The 16880-nt window shown below is 44.3% G+C and overlaps 1 protein-coding gene across 1 annotated transcript in view; it reads right to left on the reverse strand.

Moving 5' to 3' along the window:
• Positions 1-1149: 1149 nt before the first annotated feature.
• Positions 1150-16880, reverse strand: part of LOC130361069 (protocadherin Fat 4-like) — a 157407-nt gene continuing 141676 nt past the window's right edge. The window contains exons 43-48 of the mRNA XM_056563632.1: positions 16332-16442; positions 13580-13681; positions 11829-11930; positions 9106-9189; positions 3618-3771; positions 1150-1363 (exon numbers count right to left, since the gene is read on the reverse strand). Of these exons, the coding sequence (XP_056419607.1) occupies positions 1229-1363; positions 3618-3771; positions 9106-9189; positions 11829-11930; positions 13580-13681; positions 16332-16442 (688 nt within the window). The 3' untranslated portion in view covers positions 1150-1228. The remainder of the gene's footprint in view (positions 1364-3617; positions 3772-9105; positions 9190-11828; positions 11931-13579; positions 13682-16331; positions 16443-16880) is intronic.

A 16880-nucleotide genomic window follows, 5' to 3' on the forward strand; every position in this document is an offset into this window, starting at 1 on the left:
AAACACCTGTGGGGTATTAAGGCTCACTTAATTCCTTGTTACGTTCCTCAAGGGGTCTAGTTTCCAAAATGGTATGCCATGTTTTTTTTTGCTGTTTTGGCACCATAGGGGCTTCCTAAATGCAACATGCCCCCAAAAAAACATTTCAGAAAAACGTACTCTCCAAAATCCCCTTGTCGCTCCTTCGCTTCTGAGCCCTCTACTGCGCCCGCCGAACAATTTACATAGACATATGAGGTATGTGCTTACTCGAGAGAAATTGGGCTACAAATTCAAGTATAAATTTTATCCTTTTACCCCTTGTAAAAATGCAAAAATTGGGTCTACAAGAACATGCAAGTGTAAAAAATGAAGATTTTGAATTTTCTCCTTCACTTTGCTGCTTTTCCTGTGAAACACCTAAAGGGTTAAAACACTTACTGAATGTCATTTTGAATACTTTGGGGGGTGCAGTTTTTGTAATGGGGTCATTTATGGGGTATTTCTAATATGAAGACCCTTCAAATCCACTTCAAACCTGAACTGGTCCATGAAAAATAGCGAGTTTGAAAATTTTGTGAAAAATTGTAAAATTGCTGCTGAACTTTGAAGCCCTCTGGTGTCTTCCAAAAGTAAACACTTGTCAATTTTATGATGAAAATATAAAGTAGACATATTGTATATGTGAATAAAAAAAAAAAATATTTGGAATATCCATTTTCCTTACAATCAGAGAGCTTCAAATTTAGAAAAATGCAAAATTGTCAATTTTTTCATCAAATTTGGGGATTTTTCACCAAGAAAGGATGCAAGTTACCACAAAAATTTACCACTATGTTAAAGTAGAATATGTCACGAAAAAACAATCTCGGAATCAGATTGATAAGTAAAAGCATTCCAGAGTTATTAATGTTTAAAGTGACAGTGGTCAGATGTGCAAAAAAGGGCTGCGTCCTAGAGGTGAAAATGGGCTGTGTCCTTAAGGGGTTAATACCCAGCATGCAACGTGTTTCATTGGCTAATCCTGCTGCTATAAGCCTGAAGAAGTGGGATTGGCCCGTGAAAAGCATTGCATGCTGGGTATTAACCAAACTTTTACCTGTCCATGGTTGTCTTGAAAGTCTCTCAGCGCCCAAGTAATCCCATTTTTGTTGGAGGACATATTGGAGTATCGCATAAAGCTCTGAAGTCACTGTGAGGTGCAATGTAAAAATAGGTTTAGAAATAAGCAGTGTTTTTATTCCTGTTTTTATTCCCCGTCCACAATTTTACCAGCACATGTCATCTTCTCATTGTCATCACTCTGCTCATTCGCTTGAATGATGACAACATCATCTGTGGATTCAGGGATCTCCTCCTTTATTTCATCATTTTTAGTAGGATCCTAAAGAGGTGAAGCATATAAAATTAGATGTTGTTACCACATGAAACTTTGCCATTACAAAAAGGAAAAGAAGAAGCAATATAATAAACAAAAAACTTAAAATAAATAATAACGGCTCTTGACTGCCACAGGCTTAAAAAAAAATCTACAACAAAATTCACATCTCCTGTCATTTATGACTAGCACCTTTTTGGTACATAGGCTGTATTTAGTATTGCAGGTGAGTGTTAAGCGACTGGCGGAGCTGTTACACCAGAAACATCCCATGGACAAGACTACCTCCATTTTTGGGAAAAATACAGATGCTTTTACCAACCCTTTAAAGGGGTACTCCGGTGAAAACTTTTAAATCAACTGGTGGCAGAAAGTTAAACATATTTGTAAATTACTTCTATTAAAAAATCTTAATCCTTCCAGTACTTATCAGCTGCTGAATACTACAGAGGAAATTCCTTTCTTTTTGGAACACTGATGACACCAGGAACACAGTGCTCTCTTGCTGACATCTCTGTCCATTTTAGCAACCGTGCATAGCAGATGTATGCTAAGGGCAGCATGGTGGCTCAGTGGTTAGCACTGCTGCCTTGCAGTGCTGGGGACTTGGGTTCAAATCCCACTAAGGACAACAATAAATAAATAAAGTGATATTATTATAATAACGTCAGCAGAGAGAACTGTGCTCGTGATGTCATCAGAGAGCATTCCAAAAAGAAAAGAATTTCCTCTGTAGTATTCAGCAGCTAATAAGTACAGGAAGGATTAAGATTTTTTAATAGAAGTAATTTCCAAATAGGTTTAACTTTCTGCCACCAGTTGATTTAAAAGAAAAAAGGTTTTCACCAGAGTACCCCTTTAAACTGGTTATGCAAGTACTGCTGCTGTTGGTAATGTTTGCCAAACAGTTTTACATATAGGCAATCGTTCAAGATGCATATCCCACCAATAGAATGGAGCAGCGGGATGCATATCCCTGTGGCTGCTCCATTTATTCTCTATTGGAGCCACAGAAACAAGTTAACATTGTGCCTAGCAGTCTCCACAGTGAAACACCTGTCCCACCACTTCATTCTAATGGGAGACTTGGGTCTCAGTTCTTTAGAATGAAGGGGGCCCCAGGGGTCCATCTACCCCACCCCTGCAATGAGATAGCGGATAATCACACAAGATGGGATCTGCTACATATTTTTTGCAGCTGATATTGCTACCCATTGACTTCAATGGGTAGCAAAACCAGCTGCAGAAAATATGCAGCAAAATATGCATTTGATCCTGTTCGTGTGAACCTCCCCTAAGGATAGGGTCACATGTGCCGTGTTTTGCTGTGTATTTACTGCTGCGTATTTTTCTACCCATTAAAGTCAATGGGTAGCAAAATAAAGTCGCTATCCATGATCACAGTACTAGTGATCTATCAGGATAGACCATCAATATCAATTCATCTTTATCAGGGCAACTCTTAGCACCCCCAAGTTGCTTGCCTAAACACTGCAGCCACTTTATTGCTTACTTTGCTCCATACATCTGAACACTGTACATTAAGAAGCAGCTCTGAAGTATTTCAGCCTTGTTCCTGATATCTTAATTGGCCATCAATATTGCGATCCCTGAAAACCACTTAAAGGGGTACTCCGCCCCTAGACATCTTATCCCCTATCCAAAGTATAGGACTTAAAATGTCTGCGATCTTGCTGCTGCACCCGACGTTCTTTTAGAACGGATGCAGCGCCAGAGGCTCGTGACATCACGGCTATGCCCCCTCAATGCAAGTCTATGGGAGGGGGCGTGACATCCGTCACGCCCCCTCCCAAAGACTTGCATTGAGGGAGCATGGCCATGACATCACGAGCGGGGCGTGGCCGTGATGTCACGAGCCTCTGCCCCGCATCGCTAGTCATCCGGCACGGAGCAAAGTTCGCTCCATGTACCCATGTCTGGGGTGCTGAAGCCGAGATCGCAGGGGTCCCCAGCGGTGGGAGCCTCGCGATCAGACATCTTATCCTTTGGATAGGGGATAAGATGTCTAGGGGCGGAGTACCCATTTAAATCTTAGATGACTTTGTGCATTCAAAGTATTTAATAATAATTCAAAACCTGACAAATATTCACTTCATGTCTAATGTAAGGATTTTCTTACACATTGCAAACCATTCAGGGGATATATAGTGAAATAATCCGTAACATCTGACAGGAATAATAACTTTCTCAGCACAGTTTCTTTGGTCATTGAAGAATAACGTTATAGTAAAGATTTTACCGTTTCAGAACCTTCAGTACTCTCATAGGATTCCCACGTTTCTACTAATTCTATCTGTTTCTCCTCGGTTATCTTTATCTCTTCTCCGTCTTTTTTTTTTATTATTTCTTCTTCAGTTATTGTTACAACTTCATGTACACTTTGCTCCGATTCGCTAAACAGAAGTAATTGTGGGAGTCAATGACTGAGATTTGCATTGTCAGTCAAGTCATGACAAGACTTCTATGTATAGGGACAGATTTATCAATGTATTTATCTTAGTTTATTGGTGTAAATACATGGAAAAAGATGTTGTTTAGGCCAAAATGGACATTTAGCACAAAGAGTTGGGAAACAAATCCAGATCCGTTTTTACCCAGTAGCATTTTGACCCATATAAAGATAGCAGCCCTGTTGAGAGCCTGGGCACTAATAAAGGGGTACTCCGGTGGGAAAAAAAAACATTTTTCACATCAACTGGTGGCAGAAAGTTAAACTGATTTGTAAATTACATCTGTTTAAAAATCTCCATCCTTCCAGTACTTATCAGCTGCTGTATGCTCCAGAGGAAGTTGAGTTGGTCTTTCTAGTCTGATCACAGTGCTCTCTGCTGCCACCTCTGTCCATGTCAGGAACTGTAGAGAGCAGGAGCAAATCCTCATAAAAAACCTCTCCTGTTCCGGACAGTTCCTGACATGGACAGAGGTGGCAGCAGAGAGCACTATGGTCAGACTCGAAAGAACCACACAACTTCCTCTGTAGCATATAGCAGCTGATAAATACTGGAAGGATTAAGATTTTTAAATAGAAGTCATTCACAAATCTGTATAACTTTCTGGCACCAGTTTATTTGAAATAATTTGTTTTCCACCAGAGTACCCCTTTAATCTAACCCAATACATTTCCTGTGTACATCTTAATAGTACACACTATACTTGAGAAATGATTTTCTTACTGTACCTTTATCCCTTGTTATGTATATTTTTAGGGTAGGTGTTTTTATACCATGAGTAGAGGCATACATCTAGAGAATGCAGGGGTTGCTTTTGCACATTGGACTTGCTTTTTAAAAAGGCTCAAAAAGTATATACCATATTTATCGGCGTAAAACACGCACTTTTAAAACTTAAATTCTATGCCAAAAGCCTGCCTACGTGTTATACGCTGATAAGTGTGCTGGTCACTGACTTAAAGTGGCCGCAGCAGCGGCTGCTTGTTGAGGATTAGCAGCCCGGCCACGGACACTTTAAATCGGTGACCAGCGGGTTCAGACTTCTCCCCGCTATGCTTTTTATTTTCCTTGCCTCCCTTCTCCCCCTGTTTTTTATAGTTTTTTTTTATCTTCACGTCAGGCGGCGGGTTTTGTCTTGCAGGCTGCGTGGTCAGTGAAGCAGGACAGTGACGTGGCCTCAGCACCAGCTGCTAGTTTAAAGGAGTAGTCCAGTGGTGATTCAGTGGTTTACAACTTATCCCCTATCTTAAGGATAGGGGATAAGTTGCAGATCGCGGGGGGTCCGACCCCTGGGGCCCCCCGCGATCTCCTGTACGGAGCCCCGACAGCCCGCGGGAAGGGGGCGTGTCGACCTCCGCACGAAGCGGCGGCAGACACGCCCCCTCAATACAACTCTATGGCAGAGCCGAAGCGCTGCCTTCGGCAATCTCCGGCTCTGCCATTGAGATGTATTGAGGGGGCGTGTCGGCCGCCGCCTCGTGCGGGGGTCGACACCCGCTATCTCGGCGGAGAGCCGGGGCCCCGTACAGAGAGATCGCAGGGGGCCCCAGAGGTCGGACCCCCCGCGATCTCAAACTTATCCCCTATCCTTAGGATAGGGGATAAGTTTTTCCCCACTGGACTACCCCTTTAACTTCAGCAGCCCGGCCGCGGCCACTTTAGAATAGTTACCAGCGGAAGTAGCATTGAATGAAAAGTGACATCCATGATGCTGTGCAGCGGAGCCGGCAGAGGATGTCTCTCTCCTGCTTCACTGACCGTGCAGCCCACAAGACACGCGGCCTAACCTGGCCTGCCGGAGCGTGGCTACGTAAGGAAGATTAAAGAAAACAATAAAAGGCAGAGGGAGAAAGGAGATGATGAGGCAGGGTGAGGGGACACCGAGAGAGGGGGACATGATGAGAGGGGGGATGATGAGACTGGTGGGGCTAGCTGTGCATAACTAGCTTGCCCCCTGACTGTGGAGCAGTTAGGGGTTAATAAATCCCTGTAGCAGTGGTTTAACCCCCTCCCCAACCCGCTAGTCTGCACAGCAACATTAGATGGTTTTTCCCAATTTAGTCTGCCCTATCAAGAGGGTTAATGTCTGTTTGTTTTGTAAGTCACAGCAGGGGTAAGAAGACAAGAAGGCGGGGTCAACCTGGGGTAGACCTGCACACCGGAGGGTGTGGCAGCATCTCTCGGGTTGACAAGAAGCCAAGTTGTGCCTTGTTTTTTATTGTTATATATTGTTATTTATAAATAAAGCTGTGGCTGACTCTCACCCACACAAAAGTTAATAAATGTCCTTGTCAGTTATTTATTACTTAGTATTTAATCAAAGGGGGAGGGGGAGTTATGTTGGTTAGGGTAAAGGTAATGGGGTCCCAACAGTCAGTGGGAGGGATGATAAGAGGGGGGGAATGATAAGATGGTGGGGGGATGATGAGGGTGATGAGGGGGGGGGGTAATGGGGTGTAAATGTGGCACAGGAGCTGATAAAAGGGGAGGAATGATGTGGCACTGGGGGGGGGGAACCAAATTGAGGTGCAGGGGAAATCAAAGTTGGGGGATGATATGGCATTTAGTCTAAGTCATTTATCTCACTTCTTTTTTTTTTTTTTTTAGTTCAATTTCCCTGTTAAAATGGGGGGGGGGGGGGGGGGTTATACGCCGATAAATACGGTATATCAATCTGCTTGGCTCCTCCCGCTCTATAACATGCTGGCTGCAGATTGACCTGCATTTTTTTGCTGACAAGTTCCCTTTTGAGGTTTAAGGGTGCATCCCCACCTGGTGTATTTTGCTGCGTATTTGCTGCATATTTTATTTCCCATTGAAGTCAATGGGTTAGAAAATACGCAGCAAATACGCAGCAAAATACGCCAGGTGGAAGCTTACCCTAAAAGCATTTTAAATAGTAAGCAGTATACGTAACAGTCCCTATACACACAGGTCATTTAACCCCTTCTCCTGGTATGACTTTTGAGCTTAACGTTTAATCATTCTTTCTTTGTTTTTCCATTGACGCCTTTCAAGTGGCAGAACTTTTTTAGTTTTCCGTTGAGGGTTTGTTGTTTGCGGGTCATGTTGTACTTTTTATGCCACTATTTTGGGCTTTTCATATGTCTTATTGGTTAACTTTTTTTTGCTGGTTAAATGGAAAAAAAATTATTTTGTCATCAATGTTTTGCATTTTAATTTAAGATGTCCACCTTATGCTAAAAATAACATTACAGCTTTATTATGTGGCTCAGTACGGTCACGATGATACCAAATTTATATAGTTTTTGTTTTTTTTACTATATTTCCATAATAGACTCATTTTAAAAATAATAATATCAATTAGTGTCGGCGCATTACAATATCCATAGCTTTTTTATTTTTCGCCTGACGGCAATATATTAGGGTTTATTTTTTTACAGGTACCATTTTGGACTACATATGACAATTTTTTTTGTTGGCAGACGGAATAACAAAATGCCACAATTTTTGGAGGTGGAGGAGTATATTTTCTTATTATGCTTTATTTTATGTACATATTATTTTTACTTTGTACATGTCCCACAAAGGGACTGACAGCAATCATCAGATCACTGGCATAATACACTGCAGTAGTAAATAGTGCAGTGTATTCAGGCAATGTATCCGGTCATGCTGCAAAGCACAGCTGGGTACAGACAACCACAGCAAGTCTTGAGGCATTTACAAGATCCCCAGTTGCAATGAAAACCTGAGCCTAAGTTCACAAAGGCCAGGGCTGAAGATCACAAAGGCCAGGGCTGAAGATCACAGAGGCCAGGGCTGAAGATCACAGAGGCCGGGGCTGAAGATCACAGAGGCCAGGGCTGAAGATCACAGAGGCCGGGGCTGAAGATCACAGAGGCCGGGGCTGAAGATCACAAAGGCCAGGGCTGAAGATCACAGAGGCCGGGGCTGAAGATCACAGAGGCCGGGGCTGAAGATCACAAAGGCCAGGGCTGAAGATCACAGAGGCCGGGGCTGAAGATCACAGAGAACGGGGCTGAAGATCACAAAGGCCAGGGCTGAAGATCACAGAGAATGGGGCCTAAGATCACAGAGAATGGGGCTGAAGATCACAGAGGCCAGGGCTGAAGATCACAAAGGCCAGGGCTGAAGATCACAAAGGCCAGGGCTGAAGATCACAAAGGACAGGGCTGAAGATCACAGAGGTCGGAGCTGAAGATCACATAGGCCGGGGCTGAAGATCACAGAGGTCAGGACTGAAGATCACAGAGGATGGGGCTGAAGATCACAGAAGCCAGGGATGAAGATCACAGAGGCCAGGGGTGAAGATCACAAAGGCCAGGGCTGAAGATCAGCGAGGCCGGGGCTGAAGATCACAGAGGTTGGGGCTGAAGATCACAGAGGATGGGGCTGATGATCACAGAGGATGGGGCTGAAGATCACAGAGGCCAGGGCTGAAGATCACACAGGCCGGGGCTGAAGATCACAGAGGCCAGGGCTGAAGATCACACAGGCCGGGGCTTAAGATCACAGAGGATGGGGCTGATGATCACAGAGGCCAGGGCTGAAGATCACACAGGCCAGGGCTGAAGATCACAGAGGATGGGGCTGATGATCACAGAGGATGGGGCTGAAGATCACAGAGGCCAGGGCTGAAGATCACACAGGCCAGGGCTGAAGATCACAGAGGCCAGGGCTGAAGATCACAGAGGCCGGGGCTGAAGATCACAGAGGATGGGGCTGAAGATCACAGAGGCCGGGGCTGAAGATCACAGAGGCCAGAACGGAAGATCACAGAGGCCGGGGCTGAAGATCACAGAGGCCGGGGCTGAAGATCACAGAGGCCGGGGCTGAAGATCACAGAGGCCGGGGCTGAAGATCACAGAGGCCGGGGCTGAAGATCACAGAGGCCGGGGCTGAAGATCACAGAGGTCAGGGCTGAAGATCACAGAAGCTGGGGCTGAAGATCACAGAGGCCAGGGCTGAAGATCACACAGGCCAGGGCTGAAAATCACACAGGCCAGGGCTGAAGATCACACAGACGAGGGCTGATGATAACAGAGGCCGGGGATGAAGATCACAGAGGTTGGGGCTGAAGATCACAGAGGCCGGGGCTGAAGTTCACAGAAGCCGGGGCCGAAGATCACAGAGGCCAGAGCTCTGCTGCAGGTCAGCGTCAGGCAGGAACTCTTCAGATGCTATGATCATTATTTGACCGCGGCATGTGAAGGGTTAAACTACCCAGAGAAGAGGTTTCTCTGTATCGGCGGTCATAAAGAGGTTAAAAAGGATCAGCAACATACATAATACCTGTTTTCATCAGATGGCTCCACAGTATATGTTACTGTTTCACTTATCTCCACATCTAGTATTTCCTCATCTGTAGGAGCTGTGCTGTAAAACAAAGTACAGAAATAAAGAAATATTGGAACTTGTGCATATAGTCGACCACACTGCAAAGTAAAAAAAACAGCTTAACAAGGTTCACATTACAAAAGCTGTATACCTCTGGTATGTGTTGACATACCAGCAGAAAAGTATGCTGATGCATGTAGCAGGGCCGGGAAGCCCTTGATCTCAAGATAGGTGCAGGTCCCAGGAGTGGGACCTTGGTCTGTCAGACATTTATAACATAAACTAGGGATATGCAATGTCATGATGGGAATGACATAACAGAACTTTACCCCATTCTGTTAAGTTTACTAAAATGGGAAGAATGCTTTATAGCAGTGTTTCTACACCAGGGAAAACTACAAATTCCAGCTGTCCGGGCAGGCTGGAAGTTGTAGTTCTGCGACAGCTGGAGGTATCCTGGTTGGGGAACACTACTATATAGTAACATTTTAATCTTTGAAAATATTCACTGCATGTAAATGAAAAGGCTTAGATGTCCATTCTGATATGAATTACTAAGATGTTGGCCTGGAAAAAGCTTAGTCGTCTTAGCCTTACATCTGCCCAATTGTAGCATATCTGTTTAATGTCACATATAACCTTTCGGCATATAATGATGTGTCATTGAGTAATGGTATATCTTTTCACAGAATAAGGCTAGCCAAAGTCACTGCTCAGAGTCCACTCCATCGTGCACAGCTATTTTCTTTTTCTATCAAGGCATGGGACTACAGGGACTGTTTGCCAGTAGCACACATACAAGGACCTCCTCTTTGCCTAGCCAATCACAGAACAGCACATAATACTATCTGGTATGCTGTGACATAGTGCTGGTGAAAGTGCACTAGATCAAACAGGCTGCACTGTGCTTGGCTGATGAGAGAAGCCTTGGTTTACCTTTAAGGAACATGGTAGATCATCTTCAGCAGGAGGACTGTCTTAGCTTGCAGGTACACAGCCCAGGTTAAACCCTTTCTTCTGAACAAAGCAATGGCAAAGCCCCGCCTCCACCGCTTTGCACGCTTTGGTCAAAGTCATATGCTGATCCAAAAACAAAGGTGGCTGCAGCACTCGGATAAATGTAAAAACAGGTGGTTTTCCGCTGCAGCTGAAATGTTGCATGTCTCTGTATTTGTAAATTGAATAAAACCACCTGTTTTTGCATTTATCCAAGTGCTGAAGTCGCCATTGCTTTGTTGCTAGAGACAGATTTTACCTGACAACAAGCAGTGGACAGCAGATTGCAGAGAAGTGAGACACCGTGTGGCCAAAATTTTAGAGCTTTTTTTTTCTGGGGTAACTATTCATTTTTGGTTAATAAAGTTGTTTACAAATATGTTAGAAATCACAATGGTTTTGAAATTAAGGGAAGTTGTTTGAAATAACAGTGACCATTTAATACATCCATAGGAGATGTTTCCTTTAAAAGGCCTTTCAAAGCTGAGCTAATAGATGTAACTGCAGGTCAGAACTTAGGTATTTAACAGCATAAAAAACAAAACAAAAAACTTTAATTACCCCCCATGCTCCAGCAGTGGTTCCTGTGACCCCCCACTTCCAAGCCGAACTCCTCTTCCTTCCCAAAATCATGATGTCTGGGCCCAGAGTGTCACACTGCCCCTAGCCAATCACTGGCCAGAGCCTTGTCCCACCTCAGCCTGTAATTGGCTAAGGGGCAGTGTGACATCACTTTGGGCCCAGGTGTCACGATTTCGGGAAAGGAAGAGAAGAGCCGCTGGGGACCGGAGTGGGTCACCAGAGCCATCACTGGAGCGTAGGATGTAAGTAAAATTTTGTTTTTTTAAATGTTCACATTTTTGCCATACTGTTTTCAATCCGTTTTTCTAAAGAAAACCGTATGGCAAAAAAACGGATGGAACAGTATGGGAAAAAGTAAACCGTATGCGTTTTTAAACTGCATACTGTTTTTAAAAGTGCATACAGTTCCGTCCATTTTTATAGAAAAAAAAATCATACGTTTTAGAAAATTTTGTCCATTTTTAATGGGAGGGGTCTTGGGTGGGGACTTTAGGATGCAAATGCGCATGTGCAAAGTAAAAACCATATACGTTTTCCCGTATGGAACTGTATACATGTGCGTTTTCCATTGACGTGTTAAGAACTGGAGACGATTTTGTCTCTGGTTTAAAAACCGTACTGCAACCGCATACGTTTTTTTTAACATGGACATCAATAGGAAACGCTCATGTATACGGTTCCATATGGGAAAACACATACGGTTTTTACTTTGCACATGCGCATATGGTTTACTTTTTCCCATACTGTTCCATCCGTTTTTTTGCCATACGATTTTCTTTAGAAAAACGGATTGAAAACAGTATGGCAAAAACGTGATGTGAACCCAGCCTTAGTTCTGAACACCCTCCCCTTTCATATCTAAACAGATCAAATCTTAAGTCCTCATGGCTAAAGGATGTGTTTCATATGATCTACTTAAAAGGGGACAGGCACATATCAGGAGCTATTTTTTAGATTTTTACTTAACACTTTAGAGGTTGCAATTGATATTAATTCAATCATTACCACAATATCTGTAAGATGCCCTAAGGGGTCTGTCCTGGCGATATGATACCTTTTAAATGATGTTACCTCTGTAGTCTCATGACATATCACAGTACCTGTCCTTATCCGGTAAGGTGTCCTGCTCGGTTTGTTCCTGTGTGTCGGTCACAGTCTGAAGCATCTGCTGTTCAGGAGACTCCTTATCTGCTTTCTCTGTGCTGTAAGGTAAATCATACAACCGTCTTTACAAAGTGCTGATAAATAAACTCATTGGCCCAGATTTATCAATCTATCCAAGACAATAACTGGAGTGATTTGCCCATAACAACCAATCCCAGCTCAGCTTTTACCAGAGCTAGTTAAGATATGAAAGCTGAGCTGTGATTGGTTGTTATGAGCAAATTACTCAAAGAGGACATGTGATCAGTCTTAAGAATTAAGTTTGTATATAATTGGTTTGCCTCTGGTGCCCTGATCCCAATACTGATGTTACATAATGCTAAGCCCCCCCCTGCCCGAAAGATAAAGAAGATAAAGGGGTCTTACTCTTCGGTTTATTTTCTGGACTTTTCACTGAATAGTCAGAAGGGCATAAACTTTATTGCACAATGGGGTGTAAATTCTAGACTCTAACTTAACAGAGACAAGAAACACGTTTAAATAACCCATTCCCAATGTTGTTTGAGTCCGTATCACCGCTATGTGCAGAATAGATTTAAAGGGGTACTCCCGTGGAAAACTTTTTTTTTTTAATCAACTGGTGCCAGAAAGTTAAACAGATTTGTAAATTACAATCTAATAGAGAGGGACTCGGCACCACCTAGACTAGCACTAGGATAAAGCGATCTATTTGTATATAGGAGGCTATTCGGTCCATCAGTGTCTTCCCTTGCAACAGCTGGAGGGACTTCAGCGGTGCTCAACGTATAAGACAAGTCCATACAAAATGCAAGCAATAGAAGAAGGTAGAAACGGAGCAACTCACCATACCGACCCAGGTATTCTATGCAAGTTGTTCTTTATTCCAAAGCTTCAACCATGGAAGACAAGCAGGGGAGAGTGAGGACAGACGCGGGGGTATCCACTCGGTGACGGGACCGTTTGGCGCCTGAGCGCTTCGTCAGACCTGAGCGCTTCATTGATCCCGGTCTGACGAAGCGTTCAGGCGCCAAACGGTCCCGTCACTGAGTGGATACCCCGGCGTCCCATCCTCACTCTCCCCTGCTTGTCTTCCATGATTGAAGCTTTGGAATAAAGAACCACTTGCATAGAATACCTGGGTCGGTGTGGTGAGTTGCTCCGTTTCTACCTTCTTCTATTGCTTGCAGATTTGTAAATTACTTCTATTAAAAAATCTTAATCCTTCCAGTACTTTTTAGGGGCTATATACTACAGAGGAAATGCTTTACTTTTTAGATTTCTCTGATGTCATGATCACAGTGCTCTCTGCTGACCTCTGCTGTCCATTTTAGGAAATGTCCAGAGCAGCATATGTTTGCTATGGGGATTTTCTCCTTCTCTGGACAGTTCCTAAAATGGACAGAGGTGTCAGCAGAGAGCACTGTGGTCATGACATCAGAGGAATCTAAAAAGTAAAAGTAAAAAAGTAAAAAGTAATTTACAAATCTGTTTAACTTTCTGGCACCAGTTTATTTAAAAAAAAAGTTTTCCATGGGAGTACCCCTTTAATCAAGCAATTAACTATTTGATCTTTTGGACGGCTTCTGGGAAGATGTCCTATAAAGCATAATAACATTGAAGACTTGTGTGTAGATCGCTATCTGTAAGATGCCCTAAGGGGTCTGTCCTGGTGATATGATACCTTTATATTCTGTTACCTCTGTAGTCTCATGACATATCACAGTACCTGTCCTTATCCGGTAAGGTGTCCTGCTCGGTTTGTTCCTGTGTGTCGGTCACAGTCTGAACCATCTGCTGTTCAGGAGACTCCTTATCTGCTTTCTCTGTGCTGTAAGGTAAATTACACAACCGTCTTTACAAAGTGCTGAAAGAAAATAATGATATATTGTTTGCAATATATTTAACCTTCTAGAGGTTTCTATAATATCTGATGTTATAGTTGGGCTGCAGTAGTAAAAGTACCTGTGTGATAACTATGAGGAGTATACTTGTCATCCCGCCACTCATGTCAGCCATACTCCTTATTACTTGGCGAGTGCCTATGACAGTGATTCCCAACCGTGGTACCGCGGCAGGATTTTGCCGTGATTTTGTTTTTTTTAAATGTCCCGCCCCGGCCTGCGCGCTTATGACTGACGGCACAGGGGGGAAGGGAAGCCTGCGTGCGCACTGCGCACACAGCATCCCCCTGCGTCCCCCTGCATCCCCCTCTCCATTGCGGCGCAGTGAGACGAAAATGGTGCCCTGGGGTGGAACAAGCTGCATCTGGGCAGTACTCCCGTGCCTGCCGTGGAACTGCAAGCTGCGCGGGCCAGCTTGCTCAAGGTACCGTACCCTTTCCACCCCTCTGTTACCCCTTCTCAACTCTGTCCAACCCCCCCCCCCCCCACCACCATCACCCAGGTCAACCCTCTACCCCCATGTCCACTTCTCTATACCCCTCTGTCACCCATGTACACTCCTCTACACCCCTCTGTCACCCTTGTACGTTCCTCTACACCCCTCTGTCACCCATGTATACTCCTCTACACCCCTCTGTACACTCCTCTACACCCATCTGTCACCCATGTCCACTCCTCTACACCCCTCTGTACACTCCTCTACACCCCTTTGTCACCCATGTACACTCCTCTACACCCCTCTTTTATCCATGTACACTCCTCTACACCCCTTTGTCACCCATATACACTCCTCTACACCCCTCTGTCACCCATGTACACTCCTCTACACCCCTGTCACCCATGTACACTCCTCTACATCCCTCTGTCACCCATGTACACTCCTCTACACCCCTTTGTCACCCATATACACTCCTCTACACCCCTCTGTCACCCATGTACACTCCTCTACACCCCTCTTTCATCCATGTACACTCCTCTTCACCCCTTTGTCACCCATGTACACTCCTCTACACCCCTCTTTCATCCATGTACACTCCTCTACACCCCTCTGTCACCCATGTACGATCCTCTACACCCCTTTCTCACCCATGTACACTCCTCTACACGCCTCTGTCACTCATGTACACTCTTCTAAACCCCTCTGTCACCCATGTAAAACAAAGTACGGAACCTAATAGGTTTGTTTTGCAGGTTTAACGGTGAAGATTTGTGTGTGGAAGAAATCGTGATGATGGCCCGGATCAGATGGAGAAGAGAAGGCAACACTGCAAATTAGGGAAGACGTCATTGGTGAGTTGCTGTATAAAGCAGCACTTTAAACTACATACCCACTGATAAATAGATATAGTGTATGGCGTTTTCTACAGTTCTTTCCTTTTTTTTTTTTTTTTTGCTCATCAACCTCGCTAGCGGTGCCCTGCAGCAAATTTACGAGGTGTGCCCCGACCCGAAAAAGGTTTGGAAACACTGGCTTATAAGAGCAGTCATATAACAGGAGTTGTACAAGCTCCATCTCCATGATATGAAAGCTGAGCTGTGATTGGTTACTATGAGCAAATCACTCTTGTTATTGTGTCGGATAGATGACAAATCTGGGCCATTATTCTGGCACCAAAATTTTAAGCAAATCTTCAGCCCTGGTTTTCCTTTCAAGTAATTTATTCATGTCTCTTATTGTCACTCTAAGGCTTCTTTTACAATGCCGTTAGGTCACGGCAGTGTGATGGCCATCGGGAAAGCCCAGGGGAATAGCGGGAGAAAAAATACTGCTTGCACCATCTTTTTCTACCGCTACTCCCGCTACAAAATAACGGTGCCCAAAGGATCCCATTATAGTAAATGGGATCCATCGAGACCCTTTATATCCTGTTATGCCCTGTCCCGATAAAGAACCTAATGGCTGTTTAAGGACTGGGCACAACGGCAGTGTGAAAGTAGCCCAAGTTTCAGAAAGCTTAGATACTTTACATTGATCATATGGGGCGGTACCTGTAAAGCAGGATACAATATGATGCCTATCCAGATGCATTCTTTCCCCATTGAATACTTATGTCTGAATCCTGTTTGACATCAGGGTAAATTACTTTACTTTTGTATCCTGTTACATTCTGTTTCAAACAGGACCTGTGATCAGTGTAAAGAATTGAGTTTGTATATTATTAGTTTGCCTCTTGTGCTCCGATTCCAATGATGTTACTTTCTTGCTAAGTCCCCATATTTGAAAAAGGGTTTTATTCTTTGGTTAACTATCTGGACTTTTTACTGAATAGTCAGAAGGGCATAAACTTTATTGCACAATGGGGTGTACATTTTAGACTTGGGTGAGGTTAGGAGGATGAAGGGGAATGAATAGTGGGCCTAGTATTCACACCTAATATTGCAGCTGACTATTCAGCGATTTATACCTATTTTTTTTTAGCAGTTTTGTTTCTCATTTTACACTGTGTGTGTGTGAACATAGCCAAAAGGTGTATTTTATTTTATCATTTTGACAAAAACACAAATAACCCTTTCAACATGAAGTAAAAATGTGTTGTGAACCTAACTTAACAGAGACAAGAAACACATAAAAATTACCCATTCCCTTTGTTCAGAATGTTGCTTGAGCCCATATCACCGCCATGTGCAGAAAAGAATTTATCAAGCAATTCATTATTTGATCTTTTGGAGCGATTCTGGGAAGTCTTCCTGTAAAGAATAAAAACAATATAGACTTATAAGAGTTGTGTGAGTAGATTACTTTATTGTGCCATAATAGGTTTATTCAGTGGCGTTGCGACCCGGGTGCGGGGGGTGCGGCCCGCACCGGGTGACACCAACCTAATGGGGTGACACCAAGACGCTCCGTAGCCGCACCCCCCCAGCTACACAGACACTACCTCCCCCATCGGTGCCCGACCGGCCTCCCATCCGTCAGCACAACCCCCCCCCGCGCTGTGTGTGCCCGTCCATCAGCAACCCCCCTCTTTCTCCTGCACTGTGCGCCCGTCCATCATCACACACCCCCTCACCTTCACCAGCATTGTGCCCGGCCTCCGCTCCCACGTCTGCGCCGGCCTGACGTCACACCGTATGGCCGCGCAGGAGGACGTCAGTTACGTCACTCGCACGGCGCCCGGTGAGAAG

Source organism: Hyla sarda, chromosome 3, assembly GCF_029499605.1.
Source record: "Hyla sarda isolate aHylSar1 chromosome 3, aHylSar1.hap1, whole genome shotgun sequence".
NCBI classification, from domain to species: Eukaryota; Metazoa; Chordata; class Amphibia; order Anura; family Hylidae; genus Hyla; species Hyla sarda.